The sequence below is a fragment of the Onychostoma macrolepis genome, chromosome 15 (genome assembly GCF_012432095.1).
Source record: "Onychostoma macrolepis isolate SWU-2019 chromosome 15, ASM1243209v1, whole genome shotgun sequence".
Lineage (NCBI taxonomy): Eukaryota > Metazoa > Chordata > Actinopteri > Cypriniformes > Cyprinidae > Onychostoma > Onychostoma macrolepis.
The window spans coordinates 3283290-3308512 of record NC_081169.1 but is presented as its reverse complement, the minus strand read 5'-3'; the positions used below and the strand labels follow the sequence as shown (position 1 = coordinate 3308512).

Genomic DNA, 25223 nt, shown 5'->3' with positions numbered 1-25223 from the left:
CAGAGAACTCATCTGGTTCCCGTGGTACTGTCCCGATGACCGTCTAGGTGACGAGGTCTTCACTGGGGATCTGTCTCTGGGGCTTATCTAGTTGTCCTGATCTCCGCTGACATTCATTTAAAAGTAATGCATTACAAATATTGATTTACTCTATAACAACCACACTCCAGTGGTTTGAGTCTTACCTCTCAGATAGGTCCTTCATGGCATCTTGGAGAGGTGAGGTATCCAAGTTGCAACATCTAACTACTGGGGTGCTTCAGAGATCAGTTCTTGGACCACTTCTCTTCTCTGTCTACATGGCATCACTAGGTTCTGTCATTCAGAAACATGACTTTTCATATCACTGCTATGCTGATGACACTCAACTCTATCGCTCATTCCATCCTGATGATCCGACGATAGCTGCTCACATCTCAGCTTGTCTAACAGACATTTATTTTGTTGCAATTTAAATAATGCAGTACTTTAATAGTTACTAGAAAAAAGTTATCTGATTATGTAACTTGCATTACTTGTAACCCCTCTTCTCTTCAGATAGGTTAGTTTTGTTGATAGTTGGTCAATCATGTCCAACAAGCACTATTTTAAAGCTATTCGTATCGGGTTACATTCACTCATACACCCTTGTAAATACAGCACAGGAACAGCGATCTGTTTTAAGTGTTCACATCAAAAAGAACAGTTAAAAATAAGTAAGTTTTCATGTGTCCTTAAATCCACCCTTCTGTTTAACTAATCAAGCTCTTGTAAAAACTAACCTAAAGACGAAAAAATTATGTTTTACTGCTAAACACATTTGCACTGTTTTTCTTTTACAAGAAAGCACAAAGTGAACATATGCTTGTCATGCTAAAAAGTGATTGTTTGTCTTTCTTTGTTTTTAATCATAAAAAATGTGGCACCCACAGTTCCATCATTCTAAATCACAGGCCACAGAGGATAATGAAAAGCACAGTGGTGATGACACTTCACTGGAACGGAAAGGGAGTATGTTCTCATTTCACAAACCCACCACAGAAAAAACTGATATACAACAACACTGCTGCAATGCAAAAACACATTTATGTAAACAGTTTAACAGTAAGCTTTTACAGTTTTACAATTATTTATTTTTTTATGAAGTGAACCCATGCTGAAATATGCTGAAATCCCTTTTATGAGATACGCTCCTGTAATTAAGTACTCTACTTTCCCACTCTACTACTAATTTTAAATATGGTCAAGGTCCTGTGACTCACTGTTTTAATCTTAAAAATTAAAATTTTGCTTCATTCCTCCGTCCAGTATATTCAACTTGCGAACCAAACCTACAACCTTGGTCTAAATTCACTTGTCTTGGTTCCTCCTGAAGTCTTTTTCTCATCCACATAATATTCTATAGGGAGTTTTATTTTGTCACCTATGACTTACTCTCTTGAAGGATCCATTATCCAAGCATATGTCCCATGTAAGGTTACAGATCCTGGATTCTATCCCAGTTTCTCAGGCCAAAAGGCCTATTTTTCTTTCCCAATACTTTTCTTTTGACGTACTATTGTTATACTGTCTTAATGCTGCTTTGGAACAATATGCATTGTAAATACATCTCAAGAAATTCTCATATACACTCAATCAGTGAGTAGTTTGGGTACTCTAGTGCCACTTAAAAGAACAAATAAAAAAAAACCACACTAAAATTAGGACATTAAAGTCATAATATTTTGAGAATAGAGTTGACATTACGACAATAAAGCCATACCAATATGAGATTATAGTTGTAATATTTTGAGAATAAGGTCATTATTGTGACACAATTATTCACACAATATACTTTATTCTCAAAACATTACAATGATTAGTCTTGTCTGCAACTTTATTATCAAAATATTACAACTTTAATATGACATTACTAAAACTTTATTCTTGCAATTTTGACTTTATTGTCAAAATATGATTTGAATATTGTAATCTTAGATTGTTTTATTATTATAATTTTTTTTTTTTTTACATGGCAGTAAAATGCCATTGTAACTCTAAAACAATATTAAATGTAAAAATCACTCATTTCAAACACTATATAAAAGTAGATTTTTATATTGTTTTATAAAAATAATAATAAGAGACAGTTGTCGGGACTTTATTGTGAATCTGATTGTATAAAAGAAAGTTTTCATAATTTGGGGGCCTCAAGACCAGCAACTTGATCGAGATTGTAAACATAAACTTACAGTGTTGTAGCATCATTGAGGGAGCGCTTTGCATAATATTCATCTTCAGTTGCTGTCCCAGATCTAACCAATCAAACCACAAGGCACCACCCAAAATGCCACGGTAATCAATCGCACAATTAAAAATGAGAAGTCATGCAATTATTGTTTTCATAATTAATCACTGTTATCACTTCTCAATACTGAATACTCTTGCCCATCCCAACGTCCCAGAATATGTCAAGCTTGTTAACGAGAAGCATAGATAGTTAATGTGTGCATAAAGGACAACAACTAAATTTCAGAACAAAAAGCCAATGTATCTACATTAAAGTATATAAATTTAAATTCAAAATTAAAGAGCTTTAATTTTGGAACTTAAACTTTTGATGTGCCTTAACATTTCCTGAAGTGCAACCAACCTAATCTTGTTTGCTGGCTTTAAAGGGCACCTATTATGGCCCTTTTTGCAATCTGTAATATAAGTCTCAGGTGTCCCTAAAATGTGTCTGTGAAGTTTCAGCTCAAAATATCCCACATATCATTTATTATATCATTTTGAAAGGCAACACTTTATTTCGATAGTCCACTTTAGACATTCTACTAACAGTAAGTAACTTTGCAACTACATGTCAACTAGCAGTCATTAGAGTATTAGTAGACTGTCTGCTTAATATTTTCCAACACTTTATTTTGATGGGTCCACAACATACAACATATTGACTATAAGAATATTTGCAAGTATATGTCAACTAGTTACAGAGTTACTTATAGTTAGTAGAATGTCTAAAGTGGACTATTGAAATAAAGTGTAACCTTTTGAAAATACCTATTTCAACTGGAAGCAGAAACATGCTGTTTTTGTGCATGTCTCTTTAAATGCAAATGAGCTGCTGTTACCCACCCCCTTTTCTAGAATAGGTCTGTGCCTTTACAGCTCCTATCTCAGATCTTTTCCAAAAGAAAACTTCTGTTTGATTTTGATAAACTCTCTTTCATGTCTTATTGAGCTTAAGCTGTCAAATAAACATAAGTTTACAAAAACACAGTCGGTTATGTCTGTGAAGGTAAACAGCTGGGAAAGAAATCACATGTTTATATTAGATCTGTGTATTAAGTGGCAGCAGCGTAATATACAGTACCTATACTTTCTGTGATACAGAAAATCACTCACTGCTCTGGACTGAAAAACATATAGCTCTAATAAGAATATATTTCTTACTTAAAGGCTGCTTTTAAATGCTCTAGCGGAGTGGATTTCAAACTTTTTTAAGAGCGACCCTATTTTTTTCTTTTTAAATTGACGCGACCGACATATATATACATATAGATAGATAGACAGATAGATAGGTAGAAAGAAAGAAAGAAAGAAAGAAAGACAGACAACTGCACTACAGACCGATCTCGAGCCCCACCGTAGAGCTTCAGAAGGATGTTCTATTCCAAAATCAAATCACTGTCGGTGCTTCTGAAATTAGTGAGGGTGCTTTGCCTTCATGCTCATCTATTCTGACATATCATATTTTGTCCAGACCATAGTTATGATTATCACAATGTCACAATGCGATTTCGAGAGAATATGCGGATGTCACTTCTGAAAGTTTGTTTTGTTTGCAAGTATGCCACATTGGTCCTCTTAGCAGCATGAAAAACGAAACTTTTGTTCAAATTCTGAATGGAGAATAGACTCTATATAGCAAAGAAAGCATACAAAGTGTGCTTCCTTAAAGGCGTCATACGATGCGATTTCATGTTTTCCTTTTTCTTTGAAGTGTTACAAGCTGGTTGTGCATATATATGATCTGTAAAGTTGCAAAGATTAAAGTCTCAAACCCAAAGAGAGTCATATGATCCTTCAGAAATCATTCTAATATACTGATTTATTACCAGTGTTGGAAACAGTTTTGGTGCTTAATATTTTTTGGAACCAGTGACATTTTGTTCAGGATTCTTTGATTAATAGAAAGTTAAAAAAACAGCATTGATAATAAATCAACATATTGGAATGATTTCTGAAGGATTACGTGACACTGAAGACTGGTGTAAAGGCTGATGAAAATTCTGATTTGCATCACTGAAATAAATTACATTAATAAAAACATTAAAGAATCTTTTGAACGGCAGTGTGTGTGTGTGTGTGTACACACACACACACACACACACACATTACATAAATTTTATCTATACTGTATATCTAAATAAAAATAGACTATAGATATACAGTATATGCAAAGTATCCAAAGTAACTAGTAACTAACTACTTGAGTAGTTTTTTTTATCCGATACTTTTTTACTCTTACTCAAGTAACATGAGTACAGTTTTTGGGTACTCTACCCACCTTTGCCCTTTAACTAGTTCCAAAGTCTGGTAGGGCTGGTCTGCTTTGCTGGCTTTAGAGGGGATTTGGGCATTTTTCAGCTGGTCAGACTGAGTCAAAACTTTATCGTCATATATTCAGAGTACAGTGTACCAAATACAATGAAATGCATAAACCTTTCTATGCAGAACTACTGCAAGCTACATCCATTTGTACAGTGGTAGAAACACGACAACATTAGCAAAATATAAAATTGAATAAGGCGAGTTTATTTATATAGCACATTCATTACACAGTGGTAATTCAAAGTGCTTTACATAAAAGGAAGTGAAATAGTCATTAAAAAAATAACAATCACAACAATAAAACAATAAAACAAGGAAATGATATGACATTGATTTTAAAATGAATTTAAAACAGTTAAGAATAGAAAATGATTATACATAAAATACAGTGCAATCAGTTCGGACGTAGCACAGTGCTCATTCAACAAATGCACAGCTAAACAGATGAGTTTTGAGTCTGGATTTAAAAGTGGCTAATGTTTTAGCACATCTGATCTCTTCTGGAAGCTGGTTCCAACTGCGGGCGGCATAATAGCTAAAAGCGGACTCCCCTTGTTTTGTGTGAACCTTTTGTATTTCTAACTGACTCGATCCTAATGATCTGAGTGGTCTGTTAGGTTTATATTCAGTGAGCATGTCTCCAATGTATTTAGGTCCTAGGCCATTTAGAGATTTATAAACGAGTAAAAGTACTTTAAAATCAATCCTAAATGTAACTGGAAGCCAGTGTAAGGACCTGAGGACTGGTGTGATATGCTCAGATTTTCTGGTTCTAGTCAGAATCCTGGCAGCAGCGTTCTGGATGAGCTGCAGCTGTCTAATGGTCTTCTTTGGAAGGCCGGTGAGGAGACCATTACAATAGTCCACCCTGCTGGTGATAAAGGCATGAACAAGTTTCTCCAAGTCTTGACTGGAAACAAAACATCTAATTACATCTAGAAATGTTTTTGAGATGATAGTATGCTGATTTAGAATAACTATAATAAAGATAAACAAACATCATATCCAGCATGTCCCGAACATCATAGTTAGACCTACAAACCTTTTTTTTTTTCTGGATGGATCTTCTTACCTTTTTTCCTTTTCACACCTGGAAGATAACTATCACAAACCTATTCAGCAGAGCAAAGCATGTCTTTTTATTACCCTTATCTGTCTATGTGCCTGTCTTTTTCTCTTTTCAAATCATAATGCCCCTTTGAAGATGCTCCCTAACCCTTTGTCACCTCTACATAACTCCGTATGATAGGGGAAGAAGAAAGAAGAGGAATAGAGAAAGCGATATAAAATGGGAAGAAAAAAAAAAAAACAAGACCACACACACACACTTGTTCACTGGATGACAAAAAAAAAAAATTAAAAATAAATAAATAAAAAAACAGTATTCATGCCATTATTGTCTATTAAAGAATTAGGCTGTCTCGCTCACACAACTATAGGCTACTGTGTTGGTCATAGAATATCTTAAGTATTCATATATTAAGGTTCAAAGTGATATGTCTTTTGATCTTTGAGAGAGGAAACCACAGTTTTCACATCAAAGGAGCGAATCAAGAGGGAGGAATGTTTTTGAGAGTAATATGTACTTTAGATCTTCACTCACACACGCCCACCCACCCACAGACACACTTGCCATTACTGTAATGTGTACTTTTTGTTTGTTAAAGTGAATGACTTTATATTACTGTTTTAGGTTTGAAATGTGACCTGGACATGTTTTCAAAAGATGAATCCAATCCTAGTCACATAATTTTTTTATTATTTTTATTTTTTACAAAGGAGGCCTGTGATGACACATTGGAAGCTATTTTTAGTATGTAGACATTTGTCTAAATTAGTACATTGTGTCAATGTGGGTCAGTCTGTGTGTATGGTATTGATGAGAACATTTCAGACTGGAGTTGGTGTGAGTCAGTGTGTGTGTGTCTGGCTTGTTTTTGAAGGCATGGTCCAGGCTGACTCATCGTCAGGAACTCAATAAGGGATTTTCTAAAAAGAAAAAGACCAGTTTGATTTTTGGAAAGCTCTTCACACTACCCTCCCTTCCTGCCTTCCTGCCAGGACTCTTACTGTCTCTTGATGTCACTTAGCTTCCAAGCTGCCTGAAACTTTAGTTGTTGTGCCTAGATGGGTATTGGGGAAGCTACGTCAACCAATTAATGGGCAGTATATATATATATATATATATATATATATATATACACACATGAGTGTTGAAACTGTTGTACTGCTTCATATTGTTTTTTGGAACCTGTGATACTTTTTTCTTTGATTCTTTGATGAATGCAAAGTTAAAAAGAGCAGCATTTGTTCAAAATATAAATCTTTTCTAACAATATATACCTCCTGAATAAAGGAATTCATTTCTTAAAAAAAAAAAAAAAGAAAGAAAGAAAGAAAGAAAAAAATGTACTGACCCCAAACCTTTGAATAGTATTGTAAAACATTTTATTGTATATTGTAACACACACTTTCGTTTTTAAATAAATGCTGTTCTCTTCAACTTTTTATTAATCGGAAAATCCTTAAAAAAAATATCACAGCACCCCAAAAATAAATAAATAAATAAATAAAACAATCCAACATTTATTATAAATCAGCATATTAGAATGATTTCTGAAGGATCATGTAACACTGAAGACTGGAGTAATGATGCTGAAAATTCAGCTTTGATCACAGAAATAAATTATATTTTAAAGTGTATTAAAATAGAAAACTGTTATTTTAAATTGCAATAATATTTCACAAAATAACAGTTTTTTTCTCTCTATTTTTGATCAAATAGATAGAGCCCCGATGAGCAGAAGAAACTTCTTTAAAAAAAAAAAAACATTAAAAACTGATCCCAAACTTTTGAGCAGCAGTATATATATTAAATCAGATCGTGTCATTCATTTTCACAGTCTGGGGTGTGTTTTCCATACAACAATATCAAACAACTCATTGAAGTATGATATATCATTAGAGCAACTAACCAACCAGTCATGACTGTTTCCTGAAATCCTCGTAACATGGTCTCACTGTCATTTGAACTGCATTGGTTTCACAGTTATATAGAGTAATATAGGTCATTAATGACATCACACACAGGTGTTGGAGCAATCACTTCTGGTAATTAATCGATTCGAGACCTCTGAGATGCTGCTGTAACAAACATGGCTACTTCACTATTTTTGATCCCTGTCATGGATGGGGGGGGGGGGGGTGCACTGATTTATTCTGATTGTTTTTTTGTTTTGTTTTTTTACAAGCAAACAGCCTGATTGAAATACTAATTGCTGATTTTTTTCCCCCATTAAGTAAGAGGCAAGAAAAAATATAGAACTGGCCTTCAACAAACTGTATATATAGCCATTTGAATTTAGAGGCAAACACTTATTAATCACAATCCAAACAAAGATGCTAGTCATGCATGTGGCATGAGCAGTTTTTTTTTTATTAGATTAATTAGTGTCATTTGTGTGCAAATATTAGGATTGATGGCCAGCCGACTGGCGTATCTCTGATGTTTGATTCATCGCAGGTTCCTCATAGAAACTGTGACTGCACAGAAAAATGGCTGTTGCTGCTGTTGACTGGCTATTTTAGACAATTTATATTTACATACACACTCTCAAAAAAAATGGTGTTAAATAGCACTAAAAGTGGTTCTTTGGCTCGTAATCATAGGGGAACCATTTTTAATACTATTTAGCACCGATCTTTAAAGGTGCCATATAGCACCTTTTTCAAACTTTATTGCAGTGATTCTTTGGCTTGTTATCATAGAGGAACCTCTTTTGGTACTATATGGCACATATTCTTAGAGAAGAAGCATAATAGCACATTTGTCAAAATGTGTTACACAGAACAATTAGAGGTGCCATATATGACTACCATAGATATAAAAAAAAAATCAGAAACTGCAACTAGACCTGGAAGAGGCCCAGAAATAGAGAATATTGACTTACAGTGACAGGAAGTAGTGTAAATCTGTGAATGAATGTTCCGTGTAGGGACACTGTGTAGGGACCATGTCATTCAGAGCACAGTTCATTCATGGAGCTCTTTTCTAACAAGCTCATGATCTGAATCAGGTGTGTTAAGACATGTACAACATGTGGGGGCAGGTCGCCAGGACTGGAATTGAGAAGCGCTGCTACAGGAGGAGTATGAGTGCCGTTGAGGTGTCCTCACTCTCCTCTGTGATTAACTGTCCATCCAACGTGAGCACAATGTGGTCATACTGCATGAGATGACCCTCCCTACAGCCTTTAAGCTTCATCTTAGGCTGGTCTGAGAGTCTGAGATACATATATATATATATATATAATAAATTATAATCTAATGTACAATTAGTAAATTAAGTTTAATTTTCTACAATTACAAAATTTGTATTATAATGAAGTGAGGTGTGGGCAAGTATGGTAACCCATACTTGGAATTTGTGTTCTGCATTAATCCCATCCAAGTGCAAACAGTTAAAAAACTTAATGGCTGGCTTAACAGGTTCTTTATACGGTAGGGGTGCTATAAAGCACCTCAACCTCCCCAAAGAACCGCTGAAGAACCCCTGAAGAACCTTGACACCAACTACCCAGTTCAAAACTTTATATGCACTTCATTCTTTATACTGAATGATGAAAAGCTGCAAACATTCACTGATGCTCCAGGCAACACACTAACTTAAGGGTGTGAACAGGACCATTGGTGAAAATGAATCTAATTTTGTTTAAAGATCTTATTTCTTTAGTAGCCTACTGCCCTTAGGAATGTACATAAGATATTTTCCCAGAAGGCAAAATACAAATAATTTACCACGATCATTCTGTTCAAAAGTGTACACCCCCAGCTCTTAATACATTGTACTTCCTTCTTGAGCATCAATCAATGTTTGCAATAGCTGCATACCTCAGAGTCCCGCAGTTGACCTCAGTGTGAGACGGTGGATTTAAATGTCACACAATCAGCCACTGCTGGAAAGAGTTCAAGGATGTAGAAGATGCTGCATGGGAAACCAAGAATATGCAGGAGCTGAAGGAATTTTCTGAAGAACAGTGGGAAGTTTGCTCAGGCTTGTGAATTATGTACAGTATTATATACAGAAAGTATTTATACCCCTTCTTCTTCTTTTTTTTTTTTCTTTTCATGTTTTGCTATGTTGCAGCCTTATGTTAAACTGCTTTAAATTACTTTTTTTTTCCCCACAGCAATCTACACTCCATATACCATAATGTCAAAGCACAAAACAGATTTGTGACAACAAATTTATTAGAAAAAAAAAAAACGGAACTGAACTGATTATATTGCATATACACTTTTCCGGGACACTTGAAATTTATTTATGAAACTCGACATTCATATCGCTTGTAGAGGATACTACACTTCGAGTGGAGTTAATCTGTGGCAAATTCATTCAAGATCTAACAGCTGAAAATGCATTTCAGAGCAAAAACCAAGCCCTGAGGTCAAAAAAACTACCTGTAGAGCTCAGAGAAAGGATTGCATCAAGGCACAGATCAGGGGAAGCGTTCAGAAACAAATTCTGCTGCATTGAAGGTTTACAGAAGCATGTAGTCTCTGTTACCCTTAATGGAAGAAGTTTGGCACAACCAGGACTCTTCCTAGAGCTGGCCTCCTGGCCAAACTGAGCAGCTGATGGAGAAGGGCCTTGTCTAGACTGGTGACCAAGAACCTGATGGTCACTCTAGTTGAGCTCCATGATCATATGTGGAGTTAGGAGAAACCTACAGAAGGACAAACATCACTGCAACACTCCAAGGCACTGTATATAATCCACTCCACTACACCTGTCTGTAGTGTAAGTGGAAGCACCAGTCATCTGACATTTAATTTCAGAACTGTCACAATATGTGACCCTGGACCACAAAACCAGTCTTAAGTCGCTGGGGTATATTTATAACAATAGCCAAAAATACATTGTATGAGTCAAAATTATTGATTTTTATTTTATGCCAAAAATCATTAGGACATTAAGTAGAGATCATGTTCCATGAAGATAATTTGTAAATTTCCTACGGTAAATACATCGAAACTTAATTTTTGAGTAGTAATATGCATTGCTAAGGACTTCATTTGGACAACTTTAAAGGCGATTTTCTCAATATTTAAATTTTTGCACCCTCAAATTGCAGATTTTTATTGTCCTATACTAACAAACCATACATCAATAGAAAGCTTATATGCTCAGCTTTCAAATGATGTATAAATCTCAATTTCATAAAATTGACCCTTATGACTGGTTTTGTGGTTCAGGGTCACATATGTACAATTATCAACCTGACAAATCATTGCCCCATTTGTGACCACAAAACCACTCATAAGGGTCGATTTTTTTAAAATTGAGATTTATACATCATCTGAAAGCTGAATAAATAAGCTTTCCATTGATGTATGTTAGGATAGGACAATATTTGGGTGAGATATAACTATTTGAAAATCTCGAATTTGAAGGTGCAAAAAATCTAAATATTGAGAAAATCGACTTTAACCCTTTGATGCACATCGTGGGTCTAAAGTGACCCGACTGAGTTAATTAAATCTTTGCAAGAAATTAATTTCATCATTTAGAATTCCAGGAATTCCTCAATTAACTTGTTTTTGATCATCACAAATCCTTATTTTAATTTTTTCTTTCTTACTTTTTGAATAAAAAACGTTTTTGTGTCACTACCCTTCTAATGCATAACATGGGTCTAAAATGATCTGCATTCATTTCCTATGTTATTTCAGTTATGGATGAGTGTTTCTTTGCTGAATCTCTGAAAGAAATGTTTTTATATCATTTATTATTCCAGATAGTCTTTAAATATGTGGTTTTTGACTTCCACAAATCATTTTGTTTATTTTTTTCTTACTTACTTTATAAACAAACACAGTTTTTGTATTTCTACATCAATTTTACATGCATGGGTCTAAAATGACCCATATTCATTTCCTATGTTATTTTAATCATGTCTGAGTGATTCTTTGCTGAATCTTTGAAAGAAATGCATTTTATTATTTATTATTCCAGGTATTCAATAAATATCTTGTTTTTGATTTCCATAAATCATTATGTTCATTTGTCCTTTCCTTACTTTATAAAAAACAAAAACAAAACAAACAAACAAACAAAAAAACAAAAACAAAAAAAAAACTGTTTTTGTATTTCTACATCAATTTGATCCATATAGAAACCTTTGATATTGGCCAATTTTTTTGCAAGTAGGAACATATTTACTGCAGTAAACTTTCCACCTGCCCCACATTTCACAACTCAACATGGTTGCTTTTCTATAATGTATGCATTCAGTCTTATTTTATAATTTATTACCACAGAAAATATTCGACATGTTGTGAAAGATAACTGAATATAATATTTGAATGTTAGGCTATGTTAGTCCTTGAAATCTATTACTAGTTAGACAGAGAAACATGTCCAGTACTATTAGCCAGCTTGTTGTTGACATATTCTATTTTAGCTAGCTAATGTTAGCTAGGTCAACAAAATAAAAGTCAAAATAATATGTTATATATGCAAGTATATATCATTGCTGTCAGGAAGAAACCTTGTATCTCTACACTTTATAATTTTTATTCTTTGTCATAAATCAATACTATTAGTCACCCTTTATGTCTGTCAGTGTTCCTGAAAAGTAATGGTTTTGGACATACAAGGTTTGACAGTCTGACGGTGACAATATATAATCAATATATAATCAGTATATACATGATCAACTGCTTGTTGTGCACTCTTTATCTAGAGTGTTAGTTTGGCTGATCCCAGGCATTCTAGATTAAAGGCCGAAATGTTTGTCGAGATGCTGCATAATGAGGAAGACCAGGCAATTCTTAGTCCTGAATCAGAGTCTGAAATATCTGATGCTGATGAGCTAGACTATGTGCCACAGAGTCAATCTGGAGTTGTGGATGTGAATCCAGCTCTCCTAGATGAAGAAGACGAATTTGATGACACTGAAGACTTGACTGATGAGTCCTCTGAAGAGGAAACTCAGACTCTGTCCAATAGATTGAGTAAAAATGGTTTGTACCTACTCATGTAAGCGGAGAACATGGAGGTGGTGTCCTGATTCACTGATCTCATCAAGAGGCTGATCTCTGAGAACATTATTCAGGTTTAATAATTTCACTTCATAGTAGCCCTAGAATACCACTGCATGAAATTTTGACCTGCTTTAATATTTTTTGAATGATTTTAAATCATTATGCAGAAATTATTTGGACAGGGTCATGTAGACTCACACAGATATCAAGATTCAGCGTATGAACCTCAACAATGGTGACAATCAACGAAAAACTTGTTTTGTAATGTTCAGAGTTGATTTTGCTGACTGTCTGTGTGAGTCTACATGATCCCATGCAAATCCCATGCATAACGACTTAATGTTCAAAATATTAAGATACAGTTGTATTCTAGGGCCATTATAATGTGAAATAATTAAATCTAAATAATGTCCTGAGAGATCAAACTCTGGGTGAGATCAGGGAATCGGAGCACCACATGATGACTGACTCATCAAATCAACTTTTCTTCTCGCAACCTTTGCTATAACAAATGTGCTTCAGAAACACAGAATTACAGCAGCCAGAGAAAAACTTAAATTAAAAAGTCAAGGGTCGGGAACCCAACTAAAGCAAGCACTTACCTTCATAACGGTGACTTCAAACTTTATTATTTTAAATAAAACAGCGCTTAGGCTTCCTGGAGGCTAAGTGAGGGCTGCCTGTGCAGGGTCAGTGCTAAGGGGCCAACATTTTTCCAATGAGCAAATTCTCAGGGGCCCTGCACTGGCAGCACGTAAAGGGCCTCTGCTTGTTTGCAGAGCACCCTGATTACATGGGTGGTGTGACCAATGCATGACAGCTATTCACCAAGGAGCTGGTCAAAGAGCTTGTCATGCCATATATGAAGAGGTGCTTGGAGAGTAAACCCCACCTTCAAAACCATATTACAGAGGCAATGGGAAGATGTGAGATAAAAACAAAACATAGCCACCACCCGGCCAGAGGTATACATCAGACAGAAGGGTCAGTCGAAGAGGAAGAGGTGCAGGAGCTGCCCAGCTGGTGTTCAGTGTCAGGCCTGTGTACAAAGAGCGCAAACCTGTAGATGTCATTTGTGAGGCATGTAAGCACTGAGATGGCAATTTGAGACGGTGCTGTACCTGTATGATTTTATTTTGTTAGTTTTATTTTCATCTATTCGGTCACATTCACTACAATTCACTACAGCTGCACTACAGATAGTTCAATTTCAGTGTTATCCGGTATCAGTGATATGTGTATGTTCTGTGTGACAAAGTGGCAAATAAACATATTTCACGTGTTAAATGTGTTGGTCTAAATAACTGCTAAAATAATTATTTAACAAAATGTCTTTATTCTTTTGTTTTATCATGCTTGCATGGATAGGTCATTTTTGACCCATTTGTATAAACTTGATGTAGTAATAAAAAACCTAGGAAAAAAATAAAATATTAATTTGTGGTAATTGTAAAAAGATATTTTGAATATCCATGGTTCATGGAATTAATAGATCGGGGAATATTAAATGCTGAAATAAACTGATTTCAAAAGATAAAAAAATAAAAAATAAAAATACCCAGTGAAGTATGACATAACATAGGAAATGAATACGGGTCATTTTAGACCCATGTTGTGTATTAGAAGTGGTTTTCATAGCTTGTGCATAAAAGCGTTAAAGTTGTCCAAATGAAGTCCTTAGCAATGAATATTAATAATCAAAAGTTAAATTTTTAAATTTACAAAATATATTAATGGAACATGATCTTTACTTAATATCCTAATGATTTTTGGCATATAATAAAAATTTTGACCCACAGTATACTATGTATTGTTGGCTATTGCTACAAATTTACCCGTGTGACTTATGACTGGTTTTGTGGTCAAGGGTTACATTTACAGTCATCTGTTTCAGAGAAATTTCACTACACATTTTTCTTTGAAACTGTAACAGATTCCTCTGAGATCAAGTAGTCTGAACCCAAGTGCAGTTTATTGAGTAGAATGTAAACCAAATACAAAACAAACACAACTAAAACATAACACAAACATGAGAATTTAACTTAAACATGGAAATATGACCAGAAACAGAATTGACTACGCTCACCAACAACAGGTGAATACAATAACAATTACAATAATTACAAAAATTACAATAACAGTACATGACAACGAACATTAAGGCTTAAATACATGGACATTAGGCACGACATGATTAAAAACAACCAATGACAAAGTAGAACTAATCAAACAAGAACCAATAAAAATTGGTTTTTTATCCCATTCCCACAGTTGCATGAAACTACTTTGAGGAAGTTCGAAGGAAGGGGCAGAGAGAGTGTCATGACATGGGTCAGGAAATTCCCTAAGCTGCTGAATGTAATTTCTGAACTATAGTACCCCGGCCCTTCAGATTTAACCCTGAACTCCATCACCCCATTACTCACCGCCTGCCTCCAGCACTCACCAGTTAACAGCAGCACAAGTAGCAAACCACACTAACAAACCAACACTTAGAAATCTCAAAACTATGCATTTTATGAGACCAACACCACATTCACACAGCAGCAGAATACAGTTGCCAGTCCAGTATTTGGGTCCTTAATATAGTTGTGTGTACACACAGTTCAGTTATTTACGGTATAGTTAAAAAAAAAAAGAGAGAAGATGAATATGAAACCAAACTACAGAATGTCACATTTTATTATTGGGTGATTCAATACATAGATGTTTTACCAGCTAAGAATTTCAGCACTTTTAGAGTTTCATCCCTCTATCTGATGTGAGCATAAGTATTGGAACAGTTGCCTCACAGGTCTTTCTAAGTGATCAGCTGTGTCCTGTTGCATTAATTCTTCAGATATTAAAAGCAGTATCAGTTATACCCATTACTTCTGCATTCTGAATCTTGCATTCGATGATGACGTACACAAACCAGAATGAAGATGATGGAGCTGACTTTGAGAGAAAAGCAAGCAATTTGGATGCTAAAAGAAAAGAGGAAGTCAATTAGAGCTATAGCAAAAACAAAGGGCATAGAGAAATCAAGAGTTTGGAAACCACCAGCAACCAACAACTATCTGATCGGCTGAGAAAATAACAGTAGTTGATGACAGACAAATCATAAAAGCTGTGAAAATGAACCCTAAAAGACGTGTCTGTAAAATCACCAACAACTTCCAGAAAGCTGGGGTGATGCTCTGACAATCTACTGTCCTCAGGAGACTTTGACACAGAATTACAGATGCTACACAGCAAGATACAAACCTCTGACCAGCACCAAAAACAGAAAGGCAAAATTAGAGTTTGCTAAAAAGCACAAAGGTGAGCCAGAAGAGTTTTGGAACTGTGTTTATGGACCGATGAGACAAAGATGAACCTTTATCAAGTGATGGGAAAGCAAAATGTGGAGAAAAAAGGGAACTGCAATGATCCCAAGCATACAGCCTCATGTGTAAAGCATGGTGGAGGTGGTGTCATGGCATGGGCATGCATGGCTGTCTCTGGAACAGGCCCTCTCAACTTTACTGATGACTTAATGTATGATGACAGTAGCAGAATGAATTTGGAAGAGTACAAAACCATCTTGCCTACCAATATTCACGAAAATGCCACCAGATTCATTGGGAAGTGCTTCATATTGCATCAGGACAATGACCCAAAACACCCTGCCAGTTCAGTCAAGGAATGTATAAGGGCAAAGAAATGGAAAGTCTTAGATTGCCCGAGTCAATCTCCAGATTTAAATCTGATTGAACATGAATTTCACCAGAAGAAGAGGAGACTAAAGGCAGAAACTCCCCAAAACAAGCAACAATTGGAATCGGCTGCATTAAAGGCTGGGAAAGTATTTGAAAGGATGAGACCAAGAGTCTGGTGATGTCTATGGGTCACAGACTCACTGCTGTGAAGGGATCTGCAACTAAATAATAGCTTTTAATCCTTTATATCTGCCTTATGTTCAACTGTCCCAATACTTATGCTCACATCAATGAGAGGGATGAACTCTAAAAGTGCTGTTCTTTTTATTTGGTAAAACATGTATGTGTTGAAACGGCTAATAATAAAATGTGACATTCTGTAGTTTTGTCTCATATTCATCTTTTCATCATATTTGCAAATGTCTTGACTCCACAGCCAACAGAACAATTTTGTCTTCACTGTTCCAATACTTCTGGAGGGCACTGTACACACACACACACACACACACACATATATTTTCTTCTAATATATTTTGCCCGTTTTTTGTATATTTTTTAAAATATATTTAAAATATATAAATATATTTTTCAAAAGCATTTAAAAAAATATGTATTCTGACAGTCCAAGAAAATGCATTTTCTTGCTCCAGAAATACATTTAGAAATGTATTTTGGTATATGAGGCTGAAACTAAATATATTTACTATTTCAAAAACATATTTCATTGAGCTTCATGGTTTGCAACATATATTTATATTTCAAATATATTTTGGACACAAAAAATATATATGTTTTGTGAGAAACAAATTCTATAAACCAGTTATACTTTTACTGAACTCCTACTGTGTGAGCGGAACCGGACTGGACAACTATAGTGCAAGAGATCCTCTGCGCTGCATTCACATGTTTAGCGTTTGTTGCAGGTTTTTATGTGTGATTTTGATAACTTACAGAGAAGCAGATATGAGCTGTGTGTCATTTGAAGATGATAAAGTCACTGTCTTGCAAAAGAGCTTCTCCCGACAGTTTTGTGCAACACTCTATTCTCATTCAGGAATAAAAGCTGCTGTCAGTTAGTTTAGATATGTGCCTCTACTGGCTTTTGTCATCTCAGATGTGATATGCTTTTACAGTTTTGTCGGCATCTCTTTGATATTGCTTTAGTTACTGATGCACATTAATTCAGATAGTATTCAAGCCGCTATTGTAAGCTGCTGTGTGAACAGGACATTTCAAGACTCACACCTTTACGTATAACTGTGGTTATCAATCCCAAACACTGATCGTGTGAATGTAGCCCTAATGCTTGAGTCATTTAGAAAGTGAGTCCACAGTAGTTGGCTGAGGTCTCTTCATGGCTTCTTTGTGTGATTGTGCTCTTCATAATAGCCTTGTTGATAGTAACCCCACTAGTATATTTTAATGGCATGAGTAATAAAGCTTCCAGCATTTTTCTGTCACACTGGTTTTAAAACTTAATGAACAGATTTAGTCATAATTACTCTAATAACATAATGACTATTTACAACACGATTTCCTGGTACTGTGTATCTGCTTTCATTTGGTGTGCTTGTTATACACAAAATACCCTTTTCATGCAACTAGTCAGGGTCAGGTCCTATAGTCTGTTTTGGTTATGTTTTCTGTTTCCTATGCTCATTTTGACTTAGTTCATATCATTAGTCTTCTTGGTTGTTAATTAATTAATACAGTTTCTCTTTTTGCAGACTGTTTCTTCTTGATCTTCTGGTGAGTGGTGCTTCTAGCAAGTTCGCGGCGGTCTTGAAGTCGATATTTTAATAATGTATGATATAATGATAATAATCTTTTTGGAGCCTTATAGCCAAGGTTCCTGTTCATTCACGCTGTATGGAAAGAGCCACTTGTCATTTTGGGCAAATCATACTAATAAAGATGTTTACATGCTGCAAAGCATTTTCAAAGTGCATAATTCTTTAAACGTTGCTGTTTCTTATGTGTGCCTCCCACAGTATCAGCTACTAAGGTTACATATGTAACATTTCTTCTGTTTCTATTAGTCTCACTGAACTGCAGTATGTTTGGATGCATATTTTTACTGCTGTGACATTTTCTCCTCCGTTCTTGGGCCGCTCAGAATCCCCCACTCTCACTGGATGCTTTCACATTCCTTTCTATTCCCAGTCCGGTAATGCCAAGCTGTCCTTTGAACTGTCCACACAAACATTTGTGTCAGTGTATGTATGCTTGTGTCATTTTGCTAACATGTCCATATTTGAACATCTTAAGTATGTGTGGGTGTCTTGGAATGTGTTCTAGAATGATCTATTTGTGGATTCATTAATTTAATGTTACATTAAATTCCATTAAGTTTCATTTATTCCATTATGACAATTAAGCACATTTTCCTTTACATCATTAATGTGATGCAAATTAGAAAGCTAGTTTGTCTGCATGTTACATCTTTTATATTCTTTATTTTCTTTCTTTTGACATGTGGCCAAGTATGGTAACCTATACTCTGAATTTTTGCTCTGCATTTAACCCACCCAAAGTGCACACACAGCAGTGAACACACACACACTGTGAAGACACACCCGAAGCAGTGGCAACCATTTATGCTGCGGCGCCCGGGGAGCAGTTGGGGGATCGGTGCCTTGCCTTGTCTCACCTCAGTCGTGGTATTGAAGGTGGAGAGAGCGAGGAGATGAGGAGTAGATCAGAATAAACATTACATGTTATGTTATGTTATGTTATGTTATGCTATCATATCAATATTTTAGATCCCTCTATCCCCGCTGAAATCCAAAATGAAACCACTCAATAATATAAAACATCTAACAGGCAGGTAAATTTATAGTCACAATGACTTTTGTGACATTATTATTATACAGATATTTTTGAGCACCTCTCTCTCTTAACAATATTTAGGGGGAAGTCGTGGCCTAATGGTTATCGAGTCTCAGGTCTGGCAGGTATTGTAGGTGGGGGGAGTGAATTTACAGCGCTCTAAAATATTGATAAGATAGCATAACATAACTAAACTAATATACTTATATAATACACACACTAAAAGGTTACACTTTCCGATAGTCCACTTTAACTAGAAGTAATTTGGCAACTACGTCAACTAATTTTCGTTAGAGTATTAGTGTCACGTGTGCGTGTTCCCATTTAGTTCCTGTTTGTCCTTATTTGGTTTAGTTCCTGTTCTAATTATTAGTTTCCGTGGTTTTTGATTAATTACTCCGCACCTGTTTCAGTTCTTCCTGATTACGTTCCCTTTTTATAAGTCCCGTGTTCTCCCCTGGTTGTTTGTTCCGCTGTTATATGTCTTCCCGTTTTCCTGCGTTGGATTACTTGTCATTAAAAGACTGTTTATTCTGATCTACTCCTCATCTCCTCGCTCCTATAGATTGTGACAGAACAGCGGACCTAACAGACCTAAGTAAGCGGCGCCTTTTCCCCCGTGTTTTTTTTTCCTTTTTTTGTTTCCTGTTTGTTTCTCCCCACAGCTATGGAAACCTTTTCTGCCCTGGCCCTCCGAGATCTCCTACTGATGGAGTATGCACAGGAGTTCTGCGGGATCGTTGCGAGTATGGCATTGGATGACGCCACTATGAACTCCTTGTTCTGGATCGGGGCCAATTACGATCGCCCCGTGGACCTCCCAGACACCACTGGACTAAGCTGGAGGGAAGGGATCCTCCGGTGTCTGGAGAGCGTCCGGCCCCGATCCAGAACCAGCCCGCCGTCCAGTCCGTCCGCCATTATCAAGCCCCAGTCAAGCCTGTCAGCCGCTGCTGACTCTAGCCCGCCGCCGTCCGCGGCTCCGCTGTTAAGTCTGCCGCCATCCACGGCTCTGCTGTTAAGTCTGCCGTTCACGGCTCACTCAAGCCCGCCGTCCACGGGGAAGCCAAACCCGCCATCCGCGGGGAAGCCAAGCCCGCCATCCGCGGCTCACTCAAGCCCTCTAGTGTCGGCTCCAGCATGTGACTCCGAGCTCATGAATATGGCGCTACCCCCAGGAGTTCTCAGCTCCTGTCTCAGCTCCGCCATGGCCGCTCGAGCCCCCTGATCTGCCATGGCCCCCCGAGTCTCTTGATCCGTCATGGCTCCTGGGTCTGCCTGATCCGCCCTGGAGGCCTCCTCTGTGTCCCTATCCTGCACCAGCCTGCAGAGCGCCCATCCCCCCTCCCCGGTGGTCCCACGCCGTCTGGGAGGGGGGGCGATCTTTCAAGTGTGTGTGTTCACGTTTAGTTCCTGTTTGTCCTTATTTGGTTTAGTTCCTGTTGTAATTATTAGTTTCCATGGTTTTTGATGAATTACTCTGCACCGGTCTCAGTTCTTTCTGATTAAGTTTCCTGTTTATAAGTCCCGTGTTCTCCCCTGGTTGTTTGTTCCGCTGTTATATGTCTTCCCGTGTTCCTGCGTTGGATTACTTGTCATTAAAAGACTGTTTATTCTGATCTACTCCTTGTCTCCTTGCTCCTACGGATTATGACAATTAGTAGACGGTTAGGTTAGGGTTAGTAGAATAAGTAGAGTTGTACTTTCAAATAGTCAGTAGAATGTCTCAAAATAGTGTTAGCAGATATTAAGTGAACAATTCACCCAAAAATTACAATTCTGTCAGCATATACTCACCCTCAGAAAGCTGGTAACCAAACAGCTGAAGGTAGCCATTGACTTGGTTACCGACATTCTTCAAAATATCTTATTTTGTGTTTAATAGAAGAAAGAAACTCTTTCATTTCATTTGAAAGTGAATGGGCTGTAATGGCAAAAGAAAAGGCCGAGGCACCCCAGACACCCCCATCCTCTAACGAGGGTACAGAAACCCGGAGTTATGTGAATATGAACGAGCGCACACAGGGTCAGGCAAACAAAAACACTCCGAGCAAAAGCACATGTGTCACTTGCAAAGGGATGTGGACACAAGCTGAGAAATGTTTATTTATTGTTTGTCAAGAAAATGACAGTTCCTTCTCAGATACAGTTGGATACCAACATGTACATAATAGAAATGATATATGTACACACATATGCTGACTCAAGGACAGAAAATGAGACTGAGTGGAGTAGCTAAATGGACCCAGACGTGAAAGCACAGCCCTAATTTAAGACAGTTAGTCATTTCCTCAGCAAAGGCTGCAGCTGTCCTGAAACTGCAGTCCACTGTGCTCTGCTGGGCCGGCGCACTGCCCTGCAATGATTCCTAACACCCAGGAAAACATCCATAAATGCACAGACTTTCCTCGCAAACATAACAACAATCTGCCATCCATGTGGTAACTTGGTGTTAGCCACTTCTTGCACTAAGATCTAAGACTAGTACATATAAACAATCTTACATTGTTTACATACAGTGTGTAATATTACATACAGTGTGTTGACAGAAAAAAATACTTATTTAATACTTTATATTTCATTAGGATAATTAATATCACCACTCTTTATTACTACATTTTTCCACTAGCTCATTTACAGTATATGTTGACCTGTTGGATATTTAAGATGACATTAGTGGTTTGATAATTGGGGCAATTCACACTGACCCAACATAACACAACTTTCTGATCAGATGGATTTAGAAAGTTGGCAAACTGTGGCCAAACACTGGCCCAGAAAACATTAACATGGTAAACACACTGACCTAAGAATTGTGTTTATTGGAATATTATTGTGGCAGTGTGAATTGGCCTTAATAATGTGCTAATTTATCTTTTTCTGCTAATTTCTTTGATGCTTTATTTTAAAAATTAATAAAACAAATACTAATTTAAAAAAAACACCATTGTAAAATGCTTTTTTTTAAATGCAGTGAGGAATTTTAGTGCAGGGGTGTGATTACTATATTCATATACAATATTATATTCTGAGACTTTTATAGAAGATTTCTATAATCTTTTGATTACAATAATATTTTTGACATGGTACTGTGGTAATACCTTGGGATTTTTTTGCTGAACAGTCTAGAACTCTTCTTCTGCTACCAAATGCCGGTGTAATGTACCTCGATCATTATCTTTCTGTCACACGTCAGTGCAAGGAAGAGCAGAGGTCAGATCCAAATGCAAGCAGTAGTAAATTTAATAAAACAAAAGGTAATCCAGAGCATGAAATTGTGAACGTAACTTGGCGAGAACCAGGCAAAAGAAAAAACATGCCACAACTTTACAAAGACAACGACTGACAAAGACTAACTGAAAACTGGGCTATTTATACACAGAGAAGCTAAAAGGATGATAAGGTAACAAGAAACACCTGTGAAAGCAATCAAGACGACCAATGAAACAATAGGACTACAAGTTGACTACAAATGGCACTCTAGACAGGAAGTAACACAAAAGTCCAAACATAAGACAGGGGAACATGAACAAGATCATGACACTCGCCGTATTCGTTCATTTAGGCCAGAGGAGAACTGGTCCCCGACTGAGCCTGGTTTTCCCAAGGTTTTTTCCTTCATGTTATTAGTTTCAACTCTTTTTTTTAACCAAAATTAACAATGGTTTTACCTTAAATAAAACCAAAAAACATGGTTACAATAGTTAAACCAGGGTGACCACAAATTAACCATGATTTTGCTGCACTAGCCATTGTTTAACCATGGTATTTGTAGTAAAACTGTGATTATGCAAATTCCTGTTTAGCTGCTTTGACACAATCTGTATTGCATTCAGGGCTATACAAATAAAGGTGACTTGACTATGAGCGTATAGTTACTTGCATATAGATATGTTTTATAAACAGGGTGATGGTCATGTGTCAGTTATAATGTGTATAAATCTCTTTGGACACGAGGCCTTAGAGTTTTAGGGGATTTCAGTGTGTCTCCTGAGGGTAAATAGTCTTTTCTTTGTCTTAAACAGTTCCACGGACAATGTAAACAGAAGCTCCAGAGAATATAAACACACTCTCTCGCTTTCTCTATGAATCCAGTTAGGCCTGAAGACAGACTCTGTTTTCAAGCAGGTATGTGTTCAGTAGCTTTTTCCACATAACATTACATAATCATTTCCATTCCATAATCATTCCCAAACATATAAACAACTCCACGGATCTTATATCTATTGAAGTAGCATTTCAGAGAACGTATGTAGTGTCTGCCCACTAAATCCGCTAGGAAGAAACAATTTTTTGATACACCACATTAACTACAACACATCCAGCCACTATGGTTTATTCTAGTAATAGTCTGATTGAAAATTCAGTATATTATATATATATATATATTTTTTTTTTTTTTTTTTTTGTGACATTTTCACTTCAGGTATGTATGGTGGCCCAGTAGTGCACAACACAATGAAAACAAACCACAATACAACGGAAACAAATCACAACAACAAAATTATCACAACACAACAGAAACAACCCACAACACCAAAATTAGCACAACACAACGGAAGCAAGTCGCAACACAATGGAAGCAAGTCGCAACACAACAAAATTAGCACAACACAACGGAAGCAAGTCGCAACACAACGGAAGCAAGTCGCAACACAACAGAAACAAGCTACAACACAACCTAATCAAGTTGCAACAAAATTAGCACAACACAACAGAAGCAAGTCGCAACACAATGGAAACAAGCTGCAACAACAAAATTAGCACAACACAATGGAAGCAAGTCGCAACAACAAAATGAGCACTACACAACGGAAGCAATTCGCAACACAACGGAAACAAGTTGCAACAATGGAAACAAGTCGCAACAACAAAATTAGCACAACACAACAGAAACAACCCACAACACCAAAATTAGCACAACACAATGGAAGCAAGTCGCAACACAATGGAAGCAAGTCGCAACACAACAAAATTAGCACAACGGAAGCAAGTCGCAACACAACGGAAGCAAATCGCAACACAACAGAAACAAGCTACAACACAACGGAAGCAAGTCGCAACAACAAAATTAGCACAACACAACAGAAGCAAGTCACAACACAATGGAAACAAGCTGCAACACAACAAAATTAGCAACACAACGGAAGCAAGTCGCAACAACAAACTGAGCACTACACAACGGAAACAAGTCGCAACACAATGGAAACAAGTTGCAACAATAGAAACAAGTCGCAACAACAAAATTAGCACAACACAACAGAAGCAAGTCGCAACACAATGGAAACAAGTTGCAACAACAACATTAGCACAACACAACAGAAACAAGTCGCAACAACAAAATTAGCACAACACAACAGAAACAAGCTACAACACAACAGAAACAAGTCACAACACAATGGAAACAAGTCGCAATACAACAGAAACAAGCTGCAACACAACAAAATTAGCACAACACAACGGAAACAAGTCACAATACAATGGGAACAGGCCACAACACAACGGAAACAAGCTGCAACACAACAGAAAGAAGTCGTAACAAAACGAAAGTAGTCCTATGAGTTGTGTTGTGGAGATTTCGTTGTGTTGTGCACTACTAGGCCACTGTACCCACACAATTATTATGTGCATAATGTACTTAAAAAGATGTGTTTAACTGTTATTAAATGTTACAATGCAATCGTAATGTGTCGTAAAATAGCCTATTATTAAAATAATTGTTAGTTAAATTAAAAATTCATTATAATTAAAACACACAGACAATGACATGGCAAGTTCACTCAGTGATCACTCATTTAAAGGAACACTACACTTTTTTTGAAAATAGGCTCATTTTCCAACTCCCCAAGAGTTAAACAGTTGAGTTTTACTGTTTTCGAATCCATTCAGCCGATCTCTGGGTCTGGCAGTAGCATTTTTAGCATAGCTTAGCATAGATCATTGAATCTGATTAGACAGTTAGAATCTGATTAGACTCGCTCAAAAATGACCAAAGAGTTTCGATATTTTTCCTATTTAAAACTTGATATGACATTATGATATTAAAAATGATATTACGCAGTGCCTGAAAGTAGTCCCCAGTTACATCATAACTAG

General features: G+C 36.6%; 1 protein-coding gene across 1 annotated transcript; it reads left to right on the top strand.

The window, feature by feature from the left end:
* The first annotated feature begins 19199 nt into the window (after positions 1-19199).
* Positions 19200-20728, top strand: LOC131520691 (mucin-7-like). The gene is made up of 2 exons (XM_058745113.1): positions 19200-19725; positions 19793-20728. Exon 2 carries the CDS (start codon positions 19795-19797, stop codon positions 20353-20355), a length of 561 nt encoding a protein of 186 aa, XP_058601096.1. The 5' UTR covers positions 19200-19725; positions 19793-19794; the 3' UTR covers positions 20356-20728.
* The last annotated feature ends 4495 nt before the right edge of the window (positions 20729-25223 follow it).

Coding starts and splice junctions, on each gene's coding strand:
- LOC131520691 (XM_058745113.1), top strand. CDS start 19,795: ATGGAAACCTTTTCTGCCCTGGCCCTCCGAGATCTCCTACTGATGGAG.